Source organism: Marmota monax, unplaced genomic scaffold (genome assembly GCF_021218885.2).
Source record: "Marmota monax isolate L192 unplaced genomic scaffold, Marmota_monax_Labrador192_F-V1.1 WCK01_AAM20220418_F8-fsc00133, whole genome shotgun sequence".
Taxonomy (NCBI): Eukaryota; Metazoa; Chordata; class Mammalia; order Rodentia; family Sciuridae; genus Marmota; species Marmota monax.
In genome coordinates, this window is record NW_026694821.1 from 1,881,530 (window position 1) to 1,901,697 (window position 20,168).

Sequence of the window (20,168 nt, forward strand, 5' to 3'; positions counted from 1 at the left end):
GTATACAAGGAGCATTTACCAAAAACAACCATCTTAGAGGGCACAAAGTAAATTTAAAATAAACAAAATTATAAGGAATATATTTTCTATATGAATTAAACAGTAATTAAACTATTTAAAAAGAAAAAAAGAATATGTTTTCTGAACAGCGTATGTTTCCTTATGCTTGAAATGAATGCAAAAACAAACAAAATGTTGGGACACTAAGCAATACACTTTAATTAAGCAAGACACCTAGGCCAAAGGAGATAAAACACCACGGAAATTATGACTTTTTAAATACTAATTAATTAGCTAATATTAATGAATGTTAAAATTAATTAACATTTTAATTAAATCATAATAAAACTATGACAAACTTCAGGTGTACTTAAGGCTAGACCTAACAAATTCATCCCATTGAGTGTATACTAGAAATGAAGAAAGGCTTTAAATTCATAAACTAAGTAACTGAAAAAGTTAAAAAAAATAGTAAATCATATATGAGGAAAATTATAGTAAGACGACAACGGGATAAAAGCACAAATTAATAAAACAGAAAGTAAAAATACAATAGAAAAAATCAACAAAGACAAAAATGGTTCCTTGAAAAAATAGTAAATTTGTTTTACCTCAGGCAAGAAAATGGAAAATGTCGCCATACATCTTAAGAGACATGAAGTGATGACATCACAAAAGCAATTTGATGTTAATGAATTTGAAATTTCAGATCAAATACAAAAATTCCTGAAAATATTACAGCCTATGGAAACTGATACAAGAAGAAATAGGAAAACTGATTGCTCCAATATCTATAGAAATTGAATCACTTCCCCTCAAAGAAACCCTCAAGCCCTGATGAATTTTAAGAATTCACCAATGAATTTTCCTGACACTGAAAGATTATGTGAGACACCTGAAAGAGAAGACACTTCCTAATTCATTTGATGATACCAGCAGATCCCTGACTCCAAAATTTAAAGAGGACATTATGAGAAAGGAAAATCACCAGAGTAACATCTGACCCATGACGTGGAGGTCACACAGGGGTACAGCGAGAGAGACTGCCTTAGGGCTCCATATGGAAATATAAAAGTGTGGTCGCATATCTTCCAGGGGAAATTATATTGACCCTTCCTCAAGTGATTTGTCAAGCTCCTCTTTGTTCCCAAATGAACTGTAATTCTTTGGTTAATGATCTGTCACTTTGGGCTAACTATTCTTTTTCACTGCTCCTTTATCTCTTGAGCAGTGCCTAAAGTCTGTCTGCTTCCATGTCAAGTCCTATGTCCTTTGACATGAACTCAGACCCCCCTCCTCTGTGGAAAGCAAGGCCACACCCAGGCCTTATTAGGATTCAGACTTTGTTTTCAGTCCTACTCTCCCATTTCTACAACCTGTATGCTGCCACGCGGTTCCATACCTGATGGAAGTTTTCCACTTGCCGGACGTAACCAGCCACTTCATTATCAGATTTAAAGATCTTCCAGACTACTCTTCTTGACTTCTTGTATTTACGGAATCCTTTCCAGTTCATGGTCATCAAGGAGCGCTCTGTCAGGGAAGCCGCCACAATAATATCCAGTTGGCCATTGTAGAGAAGAACCTGAAATGAGACAGAGCTGTCAGCAAAGGGAATTCAGAAGGTAAGGCTGACAAACTTAGCTAGGTAGACAGAAAGAGCCAGTGAGAGGGAAAAGGCCACTTGAACTTCTTTGATATCGTGCTCCAAGAGTCCAGCCCCACAGATCAGAGGTTATGTCCTTCCAGGTAGGCACACTCCAACCACCTGTAATAAATTCAAGCCCTGTTTCAACCATTGCATCCTTCCAAAAGTTTGATTCTTTATAGAAATCTGCAAAAAGGCCTCACCTGGTTGTAAAAAACATTTGAGCTGTATTAATTACCCAGAAATATATGTTTATTATATGCACACATATTTATACAGATATATATGAATATATATGCACAGAGAGAGACCACGAGTACCTGTGTCTGTATGTGTGTGTATCTGGGCTTCACATGGATGTCCGGTTCAACGACAACGACTGTGATTATGTTTAGTGGAACTAAGGAATACTGCACCCTGGGATTTCACGCGGCCTGTGTTTCATTAATCGCTTTCAGGCACTGCTGGAGCTGCAAACTGGGCTTTTTCTCGGGTGCTGCTGATCAGTGTTGCTCTGTCTTCCTACCTCAATTGAGTCCCTTAGCAACTGTGATTCTTGGAAGCAGACAGAGGTAGGTGCCTCAGCTCTTGTTACTTGCTGGAGGCAGTGATGCCCGCCATGTGGTTTCTCAGACTTCCTCTTGTTAAATAAGATGCCATTTGCCCACAGTGGGGACTGTCCTTTCTTCCTAGAAGGCAATTTCCCCCTGAGCTGATGGACAATATAGGAAAAACAATGCTGAGGCACTGCTACTCTTTTCTTCCCAATTTTTAACTTGTGTGTGAAACTGACTTACAAGTACTGAGACTCTCTGGCCCAGCAATCTCAGTTGTGGAGTGTACTCTATGCAAATAAGCTCAAAGGAATGAATGGAATTTCTATATTCACTGAGTCTTATTATAATCGAGAACTCAAAACACAATCTGAAAGTCCTGTAATTGGTGAAGAGTTAAATACATAGGAGTTCTATGGGATGCTGTAAAGCCATTTAAAACATTTAATGGAGTCACGCCATGATGCAGGAGATGGCTTGTCATATAATGTTAAGTATGAACCCTGAAATTCAAATACAAGGCCTATCACGATTATAAACGTAAAACAGGTGGACACATTCACATACATGGAATGGAAAGTTTGATAATGTTAATACAGTTGGTTAATTTAGATGGTAAAAATCGGAGTCCTTTCCCCCCTTTGTTTCTTATTCTTCTTACGCCATTGACACTCTACTCAACAAAGAGGTTTCCCTCAACTCCATTCAACCTTTGAAGTATCTGGAGGCTTTGGCAGAATCCTCAAATTGGATATCAAATGTTTCACTGCATATGTTTCCATCTCTGCCTTCATGGCACAGGCTTCTTAAAAGGCTTAAGCATAATTAAAAAGCCCAGGACTTTACACACCCCAAATCCTCAAGCAGCGGCGAGACAGGATTCAGGCTAAGATGAAAGAGTCCTGGGCCTCTCCTCCAGGAACTTGGGGCCTTTCATGTTCCTCAGTCACATCACCACCCCCACCCTCCTCCACAGAAACCCAAGGGAAAAAAATCCTGATAGATTTAAATCCTCTTTTAAAAAAATTCAAGTCAACTACAACAATAAAATATTTGCATTGTTTATACAAAGAAAAAGTGGGCCTCAAAGACCTTGAGTCTTTATTTCTGGCCTATGCAAAACCTCTACAGCTGCGTTGGCCAAAAGTATGGAAACAATTACATATGATGGGTACCAGCGAACAAGGCTTAAATACTTCAACATTCTAGGAAGGCCTGTTTATAGCTGATTAACAAAGATAATCCTGTATAAACTAACTCCTCTTCTAGAAATCAATGAAAAGATGCTGATTAACTAGCAAATACACAAGTGCAACTATTTATTTTTGCTCTCCATGGCCCCATATGCAGCTTGCATCTGCTCCCAGAAGTGTTTCTTGCAGCTACCTTTACTATCATCACTTTCTTTCACTCTTTTGGCACAATAGTGAAATCCACAGATTATGGTAAAAATGGGCTTCAATGTACGGTTTATAGCATATGTTTCCTGAACTGGAAACCCAACCTTGAGCAGTTTCCCTTCTTATTCAATACTCCTCATAAATAAGAGCGCAAGTCTGTAGAACAAGGCAGTGAAGAACTGAACTTGTAATCTGGCTTGTGCAATGTGCATAGGGAGGTAAATGGAACTACTGTGGGAGGTAAATGGAACTCCTTCCTTTGCAAAGCAAAGAAAACATTTTTTAACTTCTAAGGAGCACATAAGCCCAATGCAACAGGAAGGAAATCAGATTAATGATTATGATGGCTAATCTTGGTTGCCAACTTGATTGGATGAAAAGATGCCTAGAAAGCTGGTAAAGCACACTTCTGGATGTGTCTGCAAAGGTCCTTCCAGAGGCAGTTGGCGTGTGGGTCAGTGGACTGCGTGGGGAGACCTGTCCTGGAGATGAGGTGCACCATCCAATCGGCTGGGGTCCCAGATGAAACAAAGGAGCAGGAGAGGAAGTGTGCAGGCTCCGCCCTTCTTTGGCAGGTACATTTTGTGGCTGCATCTTCCATGGGCAGCAGACTACATCAGACTCCAGATTCTTCAGCCTTAGAATGGGGAAATTGTGCCACCAGCTCTCCAGGGGGCTTCCAGCCTTCAGCCTCCAGCTGATGCTGCATCACTCATCCCTCTTATTCTGAGGCTTCCAGCCTCTGAGACTCAGCAGCTACTAGTTTCCTAGCTCTTCAATCTACAGCTAGCCATGGTGGGACTATTCAGCCTCTGATCATGTAGGCCAACCTGATAAAGTCCCTTCTATAATCATATATATGCTCTTGGCTCTGTTACCCTGAAGAACCCTGACAAACATAATGATCAAGCAAAATGATTTTAGACCTGGTATTACAAGTGGCCAGCTTTCAATGTAAGATTCCCAGAGCTTTTATTTTATCTTTAAATTCATTTATTTTTTTAGTACTAACCCAGGGCCTGTTTACCATTGAGCCACATCTCCAACTCTTTTTATTTTGAGACAGGGTCTCATAAGTTGCTGAGGGCTTCTCTCACTTGCCTCAGCCTCCCAAGCTGCTGGGAATACAGGCGTGCACCACTGCACCTGGCCCCAGAGCTTTTAATTTTATCTAAGTGTCATATTTACTCCTATATGCCCCCACAGAAATATTCAATTGTGTGCCTCTGGGGTGGAAGAATGGGTGAGATATCCCAGGATCCAGTGCCTCTGAGCTGAAGTGGCATGGCATTGTAGATGTGGTCCTGAAGCCAAGGACCCATGCTGGCAATTCACACCCTGAGTCAGAGAAGGTCCAGGTCAGCACCTAAGCCCAACATGTTGGCCAACCACTAAAGATGGGCACCTCACTCGCACCAACTCTCACAGTTCACCTGGACTGAGGAGTTTCTCAGGATGCAGGACTTTCAGTAGTAAAACTAGAACAATCTGGGGAAAATCTACCCTTGAGGCTTGTTGGAATTTTTAAAAAAATATTTAGGTATAGATGGACACAACACAATGCCTTTATTTTTATGTGGTGCTAAGGATTGAACCCAGGTCCTGCCCGTGCTAGGCGAGCGCTCTACCACTGAGCCACAATCCCACCCCCTTGGCATTTTTAATGACAAGGTCTACAGGCAGAGATGAATACAGCTTTTAGCTACACTTGCCTTACCAGTGGTATCTGAACAACAACAAGAAGCAAGCAAATGAAGGGCTAGTTGGAGGTGTTCCCAGTGACCTACCAGACAGAGTCCTGAATACCCTCTTTCCTCGCTTTCCTTCCTGGTCAGCTCTGGGGATCCAGCCAAGGAGCCAAGGCATTCCTTTGTAAGAACTTTCTTTGTGAGAGGGCTGGGTGCTTAGCCCATTGAAACTGATGGTTATGCAAAAATGCTTATTTTATTAAAAAAACAATGGAAACCTGTGATTCTACTTGTTTGAACTCTATAACTACCACATTTTAAAAAACATTCTTCAAACTTGGGGCGAAATACATCAAAATACTAGCAGTTATGGTATTTAAAGAGTAGTTGATTTGTTTTAGTTTCACTATTGTCTGGGAGTTTTTTTGTTTTGTTTTGTCAATGTGGTTAGGATGCTTTAATAAGGAAAAAAATTGCAAAACCAACAATAACACTAAGAGGTTGGGTGCCTCAGTTTGACAAAATATGAGTCTTAGGGGGGGAATAACATGGAAAAATTCAAAAACTACCAGCTCTCAATTTTTAATAACAATTAGGTAAAAAGCTTGACTTTTATTTATAGACCATCTTAAAAAACTCATCCCAGATCCAAGTATTTATGAGAGATGGCATTAGGTGATTTGGATCACAAGCATCTTTTTTTTCCTTTTATAAAAGGCAGAGATAAGGAAAGAATTTTTATTTTTATTTTTTAACTCTTCAAAGTGCTTTCCTGAACACGTCTTTATTCTCACACTCCTCCACGAGGCAGGGATGAAAGGGACCACAATTGCTACTAAGGAAACTTTGATGCTCTGAGTCCTGGACCCTGGACTTCCAAACTTCCACCTAGAGCTCCTTCAGAAAGAGGCTCCATTCTTTCAAACCAACATGTACTTACTGATTTTCACAACTAAATGTTTATTGCTACCAAAAGCCTCTGGAAACTGAGTTGGCTGAGTATGAGACATGGTTCCTATCTCCAGTTCTGGACTAACCTTGTCTGTTTGTCCAACTCTGCTGACATCTCTCATTTTTCACTTAGGTTCTATGGACAAAGATTATATAAAGGTATTATTCACTCTCTGACTTCACTGGGCCTGTATTTCCACCCAGCAAAATGGGCAGATATTGTACACTAGCTGTCCCCCTTGGACATGGCCCCAGTCTTCCCTAGTGTCCTCACACACCACAGAGTATGCTGCGGTTACCATTTATTCAACATCTGTGCTATTGTTTTTCTTAGAAGAGAAAAATATTTTTTTGTACCCACATCTCTGTCATGGGTAAAAAAAAAAAAAGGAAGATCAATAGGTCTCGATCCAACTCTGTTCATTTATTTTATTTCCTTCCTGGACCTGAAGGCCGTGAGTGTCACTTCCATCTGAAATGCAAGGGAAGCCGCCTTTCATCTGAGTCGGCCAAGAATGCATGCTTGCTTAGGTATGCAGTGTGCTTGTTTATTTGTTTGCTTGTTTAATCAACTCATGGGAAATAAAACAAATATTTATGGATAACCTAGGGACAAAGCCACCAGAGAAGAGATATGAGAAGAAGTGACCTTTGTCTTTCTCAGGCTGCAGATTTTTAAAAAAGAAAAAAAAAACTTTTCTAAACAGTAGAGACTCAGAAGAAAAAAGGAAACTTTGCTTGTTCATTCTTGAAATGTTTCTTAGAAAAAGGACCAAGAAAAGTCACTTTCTATTAAACACTTAGAAAAACCTAGTCATTTTCACAACTCAAACTATAAACATTTCAGGTTCTAGATAGACATAAAACAGCAGTTTATTCATGGATTTAACTCTCTCACCAAGAAAACCTCTCCCTGGAATAGATCTAAGGAGAAGGAGCAGATGAGGATGAGTCAGGGTGTACGCCTCTGAAGGGTCACTGTTTCCAAGGCAGGTAGAGAGCACCCAATAGTGTTGACACAGAGGAGGATCCTGCACACCCACCTAGAGAGACTCTATGCCCACTAAACTTGGATTTTCACTTCAAACAAGTTAAGGAGTGCCACCAGATACTCAAAGGTTAAAAAAAAAAAGGACATGCATGATTTTTAACAAGAGCCTATACAGCCTGGATAAAGGGGTTTGGGACAGGATTGCACATAAATGCATTTTGATATATTTTCATTGTTACCAGTATTAAAACATAAGATTGAAGATAAACCATGTCAGGTCTGCTTACAGATCTAAACTTTACCTATCTTTTTTTGTTGTTGTTAAATGAAACAAAATACAACATGCATTACTGACAGAGAACACAAACTTTTTCTCCTTATGCTCCGAGAATACTCCTCCACTTATTAGGAAAATTACAGAAAGTGCTTCAGGAGGTAGCCTCTGTCTCTCTGTATACACAGGAAAGCAAATTGTGCTTTTGTGAGAAGCCTGAATTTTTGTTGTTGAGTTTTCAGTCGAAAGATTTATGCTTATATTTTGGCCCATTTACAATACATCATAATGCTTTGCAGACAACGTTATGCTCTTTCCCCCATGATCTAGTGACCTTAATCTCTAACATTTTGTGGTTTCCTGTTTGGGGAAATGATTGAACAGCAGCCTAAGCTATTTCAGGCTGCATGGCATTCCCAGTTGGCCTCTATCTGTCTTACTTTTGAATGTTCTCCTGTTCCCTAATCAAAAAAAGAATTTTTTTTAAAAAAGAAACTTTCCCTGCAGATGCTAAATCAATGAAACTCCTACAACACAGTCCTCCACACTTCCTCTGCTGACTGCTTTACTTATCATTCTTCTATTACAAACTCCAATGGAGCCAGGAGATTTTTCTGCTTGAAGCAATTAGCATGACCCACCGGTGCCTTTCCTCTGAACAGAAGAGAATTGATTTCACTAATATTCCACTTCACAAATGATAATTCTCCAGGGTTTCCCAAAAGCTCACTGGCAAAAGAACTTTAAATCAGCTGAATAGAACATTTTAGCAACGTTCCTGACTGAAGGCAGAATTTTGACCCTTCCTTGGACAAGGTCTTCCTTGCCCAAGACTCAAACCTTTGACCTTCCTTCTTCTGGTGATTTGGCAGGGATTTGCAGATGTAGTACTCAGGAAGCCTGAGTCCCCAGGGCTGTTTGGAGAAGACTGGAGTAGAAAAAATTATGCAATGACTACATAAAACAGTAGTTACTTCTGCAACCAAGGTGTTCTTAAAGTGAGATATTTTGCTTCCAAGTTTAAGCAAAAGGGAAGATAAGGCAAGAGGGAAAATGACAGAGAATAAATAACCTCAATGTACCTGCCACATCTCTACCAGGTGGTTGTGCCAACCTGTATGAAGAAAAATGGAAGTACATTAATAAGTTTGAGTGGGCGTCCAGGGATGATACAAATAATGCCTTTTAGCCAAAAGAATTATGGCTACTTTCTTTCTTTTTTTTTTTTTTTGGTACCAGGGATTGAACTCAGGGGTGCTTATCCACCGAGCCACATCCCAGCCATTTTTATACTTTTTATTTTGAGACAGGGTCTCTTTTTGCCTAGGGCCTCTCCCAGTTGCTGAGGCTGGCTTTGAACTTGTGATCTTTCTGCCTCAGCCTCCCAAGATGCTGGGGTTAGAGGCATGTATAACCACACAAGGCTTATTGCTGCTTTCTTGGAACTTTATGCTAAAACAATTTTAGCTGCTTTTAGAGAGAACAAGAAGCCAATTTGAAAAGGATCCAGAAAGCAAGCACTCTAATCTAGGGATCTTTGAAAGAAAAGTTCAACTACCTGGAACAGCACACTTAAAATGACTTTTAATAATGACCGAGGGTAATATTTTCTCTTTAGTTTGAATATAATAGTCTTGGAGGCCCCACTCCAGGGAGTCTTTAACTCTTCTTCATGTTTCAAGGTCTATTCTCATAGCTTCTGTCCCTCTGATCCCCTCAGTTCTTAAGCATCTACTCTGACCATCATCAATAACTGGATTATAATGAATTGACAGTACCCCCTCCCCCCACACACACCAGGCAAACCTATTCAAGACAGTATTGTTCTCCTGGTCAATCAGAGGTCAGCTTCAAGGTCACACTCAAGGATCATCTCCAAAGACTATAGTGTACTTGCCACAATGTTATCACCCCACTAAAAGGCTGGGAGGAACCAATTTATGTCTCTTTTCACATCATTAAGTGTTCTTAATTAACAAGCATACATTTGCACACAACCCAACCACCTCGAACAGCCTTATAGAGCAAGGAACAAAAATGGTCTACCATATACAATCTAGAGTTCCAATTTATACTGTTTGATACAGTGGCTAGTGAGTACTTAAAATGTGTCCAGTCTGAATTAAGATGTGTTATAAATCTAAGATAAACTGATTTGAAGAACTAGTACAAAGTAAGGAATATCAAATACTCCAATAATTTCTTTGTATTGCTTGCAAATTGATGTAATAATATTTTATGTATATAGAATTTAAGGACAATATTAAAAATATTAAATCTTAAAAATATTAAGTATTAAAATTGGTTCTACCTGCTGCTTTTATATTTTTAATAAGCCTCATAGAAATTTCAAAGTCAGGCATGGTAGTGCATGCCTGTAATTCCAGTGGCTCAGGAGGCTGAGGCACAAGGTTTGTGAGTTCAAAGCCAGCCTCGGCAATTTAGTGAGGCCCTAGGCAACTCAGAGAGATCCTGTCTCTAAACAAAATATTAAAAAGGGCTGGGGATATGTCTCAATGTTAAAGCACTCCTAGGTTCAATCCCTGGTACCAAAAAAACCATGAAAATTATATATGTGGCTTGCAATATATTTTTGTTGGACAGCCCTGGTACACCTTGGTATATCCTAGAAAGAATCAGTCTCTTTGTCAACAGTGCCCAAAAGAGAGAGGTAACTTTCAAGGACAGTCACTCTTAGCAGAGCAGTCTGCAGGTCTTGCAGCTGGATTAATGCAACTAGAAAACATGTCACTGTAGAGGAGCAGGAGATGCACCTGTAGCATCTGTCTTACAGGGAAGTAGCCAGGAGCTTTGGGAAATGCCCCTCCCCTTCGCCCTCGCCCTCACCAGCAACTCCCCTTGCCAGCTGTTTGCTCTTATATCACTATCACCATCCCTCAATTTCAAAATATAATAGCAATGCTAGAAATTGAGTGGATTCCCCAAAGATTATTGGAGGGGAGGACAGGAATAATGGCCTGGATGCCTCTTCCCAACTAGAGTTACCCTCAGCACTAGCAAAGAGTAGGGGGCCTTGCTGCAGGAGAACTGCTAAACAACTTGCAAAAGTACATGTAGAAGCTCTCAAAAGGAACAGGGACAGTGGCAGGCAAGGCCCAGAGTGTTCAGTGAGCAGCACATTGGGCAAGGTGCATTCAGTCCACTGTATATCTGGCCCGTGGCATTCCCTTCTCCCATAATGTATTTTCTTTCCAGCTTGAGAAAATACTAGCTGTTTGTGCATGAAGATTACTTTATCTTCCTCTTACAAGAGCACCTGAGAGTGACAGCATGGAGGCACTCATCCAAAGAGCTAGATAAAGCTACACCCAAGAGCCTAATTCCCATCTGTTGTTATCAATCCCAAGACCCCCAGGCAGGTGGGTAGCAGAATTAATGAAAGGTTTCCAATCAGGTCGATTTCATAAAAGAAGGCAGGTGTCTTGTTGCAAAGCTTACTTTTCCTCACCAAATTGAAAAGAGAGAGAAGACTAACTGCTGCTGTGCTCTTTATGTTTTTATCTACACAGGAAAACCTGGTATCAGGTCAGGTGTGATTCTCTGCCTCATTCTCTCAATGACTCCATTCATCAAAGCTTCCCCATTAACTTGCAATTAGGTTTTTTGGTTGTTTGGTTTTTTTCCTTCCCAAAACACAACAACTCCCCCCTGTTTGGAGAATAAAGCATCCTTTTCCCATTTTTTTCCAGTGAATGTCAAATAGGCACAAATGGATGACACAAATCACTGTAACAATTATGGGGACTCTCAGGAGTCTGCAGAAACAGACTGAATACACACAGTGACAAGTGTGCTGGGGGCGGGGCAGGGAAATCAAGACAGAGAGGTGAGGGATACCTACCTAGAGAGCTTTCTGAATGCTTCATTGAAGCTTCCAGCTTTTGTTCAGTTATGTGTCACTCAGCAATCCTATGCAGTTGTGTTGACTGCTCCCCAACAAGACTTGGGAACAATAATCATAACAACAACAGCAACAATAATTATAATAATAAGCAAATAGATGGCACAATCACCTCGTGGAAGGGGTGTGGTGGGACAATTTCTACATTATAGGCCAGTCATATCCAAAGATGAGATACTAGGAAGAGCCTAGAAGTCCTAATCGTAGCTCCCTTAGGCAATTAACTATAGAATGCTGTTTTCTCTTTTTGACCAAGAGATCAGGGCCCATTGCCACGGAATAAGTCATTCATTCTCAGATAGAAGAAGAGGAAACTATCATGAAAAGAACACTGGACTTGGAGTCAGACTAAGAGGCAAATGTTTTAAATGATGATGGTGATGACAATGACTAGGGGCAGGGAGAAGCCTGGCTTTGCATTCTGACTGTCCTGTCTGACTTGTGACCCTCTAACATAAATAGACTAAATCAGCATCCCAGGCCCAATACATACATTAAACATGAGTAAAGTTTGAGTAAAATTTATTATTTCCTTTTTTCAAGAATTATAAGCTAGAATTTTACTTTATCCTTCCATACCCCCAAGATGGTGGTGGGCCCACACTGCTTTGAGACCACTGATTCCCAGTGGTCTAGACCTTTAGAACATTCCTGTGTTCTTTTTGCATCTGATCCAGTTAAACTATGACACAATGAAAAAAGGCCCAGTACAGACTACACTGTGGTGACATTTATTGCATAATAAATTCTACTAAATGTATCCAGGGAGGAACGGTCCCTCCAACCTTTCCCAATTTTTATATTTTCAATGTAAAGTCAACTGATGGAACTGCCTGTGTTTCAAGGCAGTTGGATTTCATAGCAAGTGGATTTAAATATGTATTTCTTAGCTTACTGATTTTTAGTTCTCTGGAATCTCAAAAACAAATGGTATTGTCATTTATTATCTCTCTCTCTCTCCAAACCATCCTTACTCACCCTGCCATACTTGTATGACTCCAGATTAAATTCTACTTTTCCTGCTGTCATAAATCACAGCATACTTTTTAATGTTTTGAGCAGGAGTACTTCAAACAACAAAATAAAGCCCTTGAAATTATAATGGTGTTTACCAAGCAAAACAATGTGAAACAAAATAAGTCGTGGGGTAGAACATCTTATCGAATGGCTTAATGAAAGAAGAGAAGATAAAAATATGCACTGGCTTTCATTTTCAATGTTCCTCGGTATAAATCTGAAAAACAAACAGGAAATCAAACTCCTTCGAAATTTATGGATCTTCTCTTTTTCCTTTATTCATTAAAAGGCTTAAATTTTTTTAAATTTAAAGCCTAGAAGAAGTACGCTTCATAAAAAATAATTAACACTACTGTTGTACTTGAGTTATAACAAAAATAAATAGGAACTCAACAAGGACCTCTACAGTATAAACTGGTTTTCAAATGTACACTATTTTTATTTGCCTGTGAAGCAGCAGCTACTTATCAACAGGCTAAAATGACATAAAACAAATGTCCCAGGTTGAGCTTCCCTGTTCTCAACCATGCTTCATTGGGCACAACTTTCTCCTCCCAGAAGTTTCCCATGGAACAGTACTGGCATTGCCCCCAAGGTCTTCACAGGGCTTGGGGAAAAAGTGTAAGCAAAAGTTCAGGGTCAGTAAAGTCAGACTCTTCCTTTGTGGCTGGGGAGAAGCACGGGTCCAACTAACAGTTGAAGAATTAGTCTCATTTAAGTGTTGAATTATTCTTAGAATGCTAGGCATTTATCAAATTTGGCTTTCTGGCCACTGGTACATTAACATTTTACCATGAGAAGATGTTCATAAGGAAAATGCCACAAGCAATTAGAATGACTGCTAAAATGAGTTGAAATTACTAGAAATATCTGCCTTTCAAACTTCTAAGGCATAGCCATTAATCAAGAAGTTCCCATTCCTAAATGAAGATCTTTTGATAGCCTCGGCTGAGTAAATAAAACTCTAATGACCTGGGTGTTAAGATTTCAGTCTAGTAGTGAAGCTGAGGAACGTTAAGATCCTGAATTCTGAAGATGCAATTAGGTGGAATTTAATGAGCTGTAGAATGATAAGTGACAGGGAAATGTAACTTTATATTTACAATTTCCTGACTACATGAACTTTTAAACACAGCATACTGAGTCCTTTCCCGGGGCCACTGAACCTTTGAAAGCATAAGCATGTGTCAGTAAGAATTAGCATTTGGTGATGGTAGCCTCGAAAACTGCAGTAGCATTCCAGACAACTCTGTAATAGGAGTGACATCAAATCCAAGAGCACTGCATGGCTTTGAATCCAAATGGCTTTTTGGTATATAGCTATGGCTCTTATTTGTTGAAATAATGGTTTCAAACAGGAAATACACACACACACACACACACACAGAATCATGAACACATAGTCTTTGAAAATAAATTCCATATACTTTTTAGGAGACCAAGAACCATGACCAGAAAAAATGGAAGTTGAAAACACGTTCTGCATCTTAAAAAAAAGAAGAAGAAGAAGAACAATAAAACTCTTTTATCACAAAGGACTAAGGGACCAGGGGACCTTACAAAGAGAAATTTCAAAGCCAATAGCTCTTAAGAGTATGGACTGTGTTTTCAAGATTATTAAGATGCTCTTTCCATCCACCACCAAATTTTACTACTTTAAAAATCAAGATATATTATTATGAAGAACAGAAGAGCGTACTTATACTTGATTTTTTAAAATACTGATAAAAAGAAGAAGGAGCATAATATAGAAATAAAAGCAATAGTGATTAAGGAGGTGAATTATGTGCACTTATTATGATTGAATATATTTACTGCAAAGACAGCTTATTGTAGAAATAGACAGGCATTTTATTTATTTCTGTTAGCTCTGTCTTTTCTTTCCCTCTTTTCCTCCCTTCTTTTTCTTTTCTTCCAATTTCACTGTACAGTGCAATATGCTACTTGCTATCCTAGGCAACTCAATCAGCACCTTTGGTGGAAAGGGCCCTAATTAGCTGTCTTTAAAACTCCCTAGGTGCTTCTACTGCAAAAGGAGCCAGAAGAACCACAACTGTGGTGAATTACATTTTCAGTATGACAAGAAAAAGAAGCAAAAGGAAGGAAATCGTATTAAGCAATGTCAATTCTCTGTCAAGGCTTTTATCATTTTATTACAATGCCAAGTCTTCCATTTATTAAAGATTATTGAGTGTCTTCAATGTACCAGATTCTGTGCTAGTCCATTGATACAGAGTGGTGAACAAGACAGGTAAGATAGATGCCCTTGAAATGTTTATGCTTAAGATACATAGAATTTGGGGGATTAGAAAATAAAAGGGAGACTGGGGTTGTGGCTCAGTGGTAGAGCACTCGCTTAGCACATGTGAGGCCTTCGGTTCAATCCTCTGCACCACATAAAAATAAATAAAATAAAAGTATTGTGTCCAACTACAACTAAAATAAATAAATATTTTTTGAAAAGGGAAACTTCAAGTTCCAAATAGATTGATTTCTGATACTGAATGCACTTCAACCCAGCCACCAAGGAGATGTAAAAATATATCATGGGCCAGGTCCATCATGTGGGCATGCCCACCACTAAGCATGAAGAGCCAGACTCAAAAGATTATTTAAGCCCAGTATGGTGGCACATGCCTGTAATCCCAGCGGCTCAGGATGCTGAGACAGGAAGATCTCGAGATCAAAGCCGGCCTCAGCGTCATAGAGGTGCTAAGCAACTCAGGAAGATCCTGTCTCTAAATAAAATACAAAATAGGGATAGGGATGTGGCTCAGTAGTTAAATGCCCCTAAGTTCAATCCCTGATACCAATAATAATAATAATAAAGTTATTTGAGCCATCTGCTATTTTGGATGATGTCATTGTTTTCTATCAGTGAGGAAAAGTGGCAGGATCTGTGAGAGCAGCTCAGTTTCTTTGTCCCCGTCCCCATGCTCACAATTCTTTGTAGGATACTGACAGATGCTCAGGGCATTGCTATATATTAGCAGTCCAAATGCTCACAACAGACCTATGAAATCTCTGTAGATAACCACAACTTGCCTCCTTTAAATTTTTATTATGTATATTTGATGCAGGGAAAAATATATTGTAGCCTATCTGTAAGTTTGGAAGCATAATAATGAATACAGCTGCAAATGTACCACCACCTTAAAAATGGCCTGCTACTAACAGCACTGAACCCACCCAGTGTACTTCTACCCTGTCCCCATGCCAATTGCCACACAGAGGTGACCACTGCCTTAGGTTTAGAATTCCCTTCCTTGTGAAAAAACTTTTTAACATAAATATATGCACCTCATAATGGTATATTACGCATGTGCTAGTTTCCATGCATACTTGTGCTTTGTTCACTCCAGACTATATTTCTAAGAATCTTTGTGTTGTTGCATCTAGTTATAGTTTATTAATTTTCACTGATGAAAACTGAGAGCTAAAACTGTCAAACTCCCAGGAGTAAACACAGAACTAAATCCTTGTTAGCTTGGGTTCAGCACTGGTTTCTTAGGTATGACACCAAAATCATAAGCAATGAATGAAAACACAGACAGATAGGACTTTATCAAAATTAAAAACTTATGGTTCTTGCAGGACACCATCTGAAAATGAAAAGACAATCCGGAGAAAGAGGAAAAATATCTGCAAATTACAGGTAAGGGACTTGAATTTGAAACATGTAAACACAACTCAAGAGTTAAAAGATAAATAACCCAATTAATAAAGGGGCAAAAGATATAAAGATGAACAGTGGAAAGATGCATGACATCATTAGCCATCAGGGGAGTGCAAGTCAAAACTCAGCAGGAGGGCACTTTCCCACTCCAAAGATGGATATAATTAAGATGTCAGACAAAACCAAGAGCTCACAAGGACATGGAGAAATGCAAACTCATCCACTGGTGGAGCTGTAAAATGGTACAGCCAATTTGGAAAACAGTTTGGCAGTTCTTCAAAATGTTAACTATAAAGTTAACATATGACCCCCTAATTCTACCTCAAAGTATCTGAAAACAAATGTTTTGACAAAATCTTGTCCATAAATGTTCATAACAACATTATTCATAACAGCCAGATAGTGGAACCAAACTAAGTGTACTTGAACAGATGAATGCATGAACAGAATGTAGTATGGCCATTGAGAGCCACAGCCAAAGGGGCCCCAGCAAACTTCCAGCTGATTGGCTCACCATGGTCCCAGCAAACTTCCAGCTGCCAGCTGATTGGCTCCTCTGCGGTGAGGAGGAGGAGCCAATCTACAGCTTCTGCAATAGCTATCACTGAACTGCTTGCAGAACTTGCCTGGACTATGTATCACTTGTATGCATTGTGAACTATCTGTTGGTGCAGCGACTTGTGGTAGTGTTGGGGTATTTTTGCTGATGGTGTCATTGGTGGTCCAATTTTTCCAAAAGAAGCCGTCAATTGGCTTGGTGTATCCTCCTCCTTTCTGCTTGTGATGGTCATTCAGCTAAAATTTGGGGGCCAACAGAGGTGAGGCAAAGAACCTCACCCCCCCATGGTACAAAGGCCTATCCACAGGTGTGGCTGTATTCTGGACCAGTAGTCAATGATGGGTAAGATCCAATTGCAATGGTACCAACCTAAGACAGGAGCTGACGCCTTGAGGTCAGCTCCTCCGCTGACGGGTAAGGTATGTAGTATTGGACAACCTAAGGCAGGCACGGTCCCTAAGCCACATGCTTGTTGTTTAAACAGAGAGGGGGAGATGTTGAGAGCCACAGCTGAAGGGGCCCCAGCAAACTTCCAGCTGCCAGCTGATTGGCTCCTCTGCAGTGATGCTCATTGGGCTGTTTCCCCGCCCTTTCAGACCACGGAGCTGCTCATTGGGGGACTCTTTTGGCTCCGCCCACATGACCCAGCCAATCGGCCTCAAGAGCAGGAGGAGTGCGTGGGTTGAGAGGCTCATGGGAAGCCAGTGGTGGCAGTTGGGCTCTGAGGGAATTCCTGAAAAGCTCCTGTGGTGCAGTGTGTGTTCTAAAAATAAAGTTCGTTTCTGCTTGATAAGTGGCTGGTGAATTGTGCCCAGCCAGACTGCGGCACATACTAAGAAATATTATTTGGCAAATATTATTTGTTATCCTGTTTAGTACAAGAGCAGAAAGCTTCTTCTAAGTTTTTGGTAGATTTTTATCAGATCAAGGAAGTCCCATATTGAGGTAGGCTGAATGTGCTTGCCCCCACCAAAGACTTCCCTTCCAAAACCCTAGAACATGTGAATGTTGCCTTATATGGCAAAATAGAATAAAATGAAAGACTTTGAAGATGTGATTGCATTAATGATTTGGAGGTGATGTATTATCCTGGATTATCTAGGAGGGCCCTAAACTACAATCACATGTATCCTTATAAAAGGGAGGTAGAACCTAAAAAAAGAGAAGATAATGTGACCCAAAGGGCAGAGTGGAATGATATGACCGTAAGCTAAGGAATGCCAACAGCCACTGGATACTGCAAATATGAAGAAATGGAACCCCAGGAGGAGACTGGTCCTATCAACACCTTGATTTCAGCTCAAGCAAAATTGATTCTGGATTTCTTATCTCCACAATTTTAAGTTAAAAAAAAATTCTGCTGTTTATCCCAACTTGGTAGTAATTAGTTTTAGTAACTATAGGACATTAATACAGATATTTCTAATTTGTTAAATGCTTATCCAAAAGGGGAACAAATTTTATCAAACACATGTTTTTGTGTCTTTTGAGATAAATGTTTTCTATCTTTTAATAATTTATTGTGGTGAATTACATGATAGACTTTCTCATGGGAAAATATTTTTGCACTTATGGGTTCAACTCAACTTGATCTTTTTTAATCACTAGTAGATTAGGGTTATTAAATAATATGTTTAGGATTTTTACATACATATTCATAAAGAAGATTATTCTAAAGTTTTCTTTTCCGTAACTTTTTTTATCTGTTTTTAATAATAATGTGACATACTCCTCCTGAACAGTTTGAGGCATTCCCCTCCCCACCTCCACCTTATTCTCTGTATAAGATTGGAATAATACATTTTTGGAAAGTTTGGTGGAATTTAATATACAACCATTTTGGTATGATGCTTTCTTTGTAGTAGAATTTTTGGCTATTGATTCAATGGTTAACGACCATTAGAGCTTTTGATTGCTTTTTTTTTTGATTGCTTGAATCACGAATTATAAATTATGTATCAGAGAATTTTGTCCATTTTAGCTATTTGTTGGCATAGTGTCCCTGCATTATCTTTTAGAATTACTGCTGTATATGTAGCAATCTTCCCTTTTTATCATGTTTTGTTTTTGATCTATGAGTTAAACAGAACTACATTTTTATTTGTACTTCTAATGCTTTTATGTTTCTTATTGATTTCTAAGTTAATTGTTTATGATCAGGAAATATGGCATGTATGATGCAAATTCTTTGAAATATTTGAGATTTGCTAATTATGGTACTCAGAGGTACATAAACATTCAATAAATCAAACTAATTATATTGCTCAAATATTTCCTATCTCTACTCATTTTATATGCTTGATTTATTAATAATTAAATGCTGATGTGACATTTATTAAGACCTACTCATTTGTTTTTCTCTATATATTCTGAAGCTATTAAAGTGTACATCAGTTTAGAATTTTTCTATTGCTTAATGAGATGAATGCTTTATTTTTATCATAAAGCTTGTTTTGATATTAATAGAGCTATTCAGTTTTTAACTTTAAAAAAATTGGGGGGCTGGGTGCAGTGGCGCACACTTGTAATCCCAGCAGCCTGGGAGTCTAAAGCAGGAGGATTGCAAGTTCAAAGCCAATCTCAGCAATTTAGCAAGGGCCTAGGACTTAGTGAGACCCTGTCTAAAATTTTAAAAAATGTTAAATAGAGCTGGGAATGTGGTTCAGTGGTTAAGTACCCTTAGGTTTAATTTCTGGTATAAAAAATTATTGTTATTATTATTTTGCCTAACCCTTTACTTTCAATATATTTATATTTCATGCATAGGTCTTTATGTAGTTTTAAATATCTTATCTCTAAAATTTAGTCCATTTATATTTACTGTATAAAGTCTCCACCATCTTACCTTGTACTACTGGTGGCATGATTTTATGGTTTTCATTTTTTACTCCATGTCTTCCATCAAGCTCAGAGCTGCACAATCTATTTCAATTCTTCTAGAGCATAACCATCACATTTAGGTTTTAATACCTAATAATATTCCAATCTGAAGTTAATAAGCATGTTAATCTCTTCATAAACCCTCAATAAACTTTCTGTACTTCAGTTTAAATTCCTGGGCTCTAAACTTACATGCTATTTTTGTTCTCTCTTCTTAAATGGCACATGTTAAGCTTTTGAAAAATGGCTGGCATTCTTTAATGCTAGTTTAAGATTTTGTGTTTTAAAAATCATCAGTTTTTCATGTTAATATTTCTTCTCTGTCTCAGCCCCTCAGGTCTGTGATTATTCCTTTTTCCTGAGATATATTTTCAGAAGTGAAAACTATTGATTCTAAATACACTTAAAATAACTGTTTTTGTTCAATCCAAAATTACTTTTATTCTACCTTATTACTTAAAATGTAGCCTTGACTAATCATAATTCTAGATTATTGCTGTTTTAACTCATGGATGATATTACTTAACTGTTCTGTCTGCCACTATTGACAGGGAATTGTCTTTATCAGTCTAATAGACCTCCTTTTAAAGATGGCCCTTAATTTGTTC

At 38.9% G+C, this 20,168-nt stretch overlaps 1 protein-coding gene across 2 annotated transcripts in view; it reads right to left on the bottom strand.

Annotated features, from left to right (window-relative positions):
* Positions 1 to 20,168, bottom strand: part of Cpvl (carboxypeptidase vitellogenic like) — a 132,762-nt gene that overhangs the window by 33,535 nt on the left and 79,059 nt on the right. For both annotated transcript variants that reach the window (XM_046426046.2, XM_046426047.2), the window contains exon 13: positions 1,403 to 1,585. In XM_046426046.2, the coding sequence (XP_046282002.1) occupies positions 1,403 to 1,585 (183 nt within the window). The remainder of the gene's footprint in view (positions 1 to 1,402; positions 1,586 to 20,168) is intronic.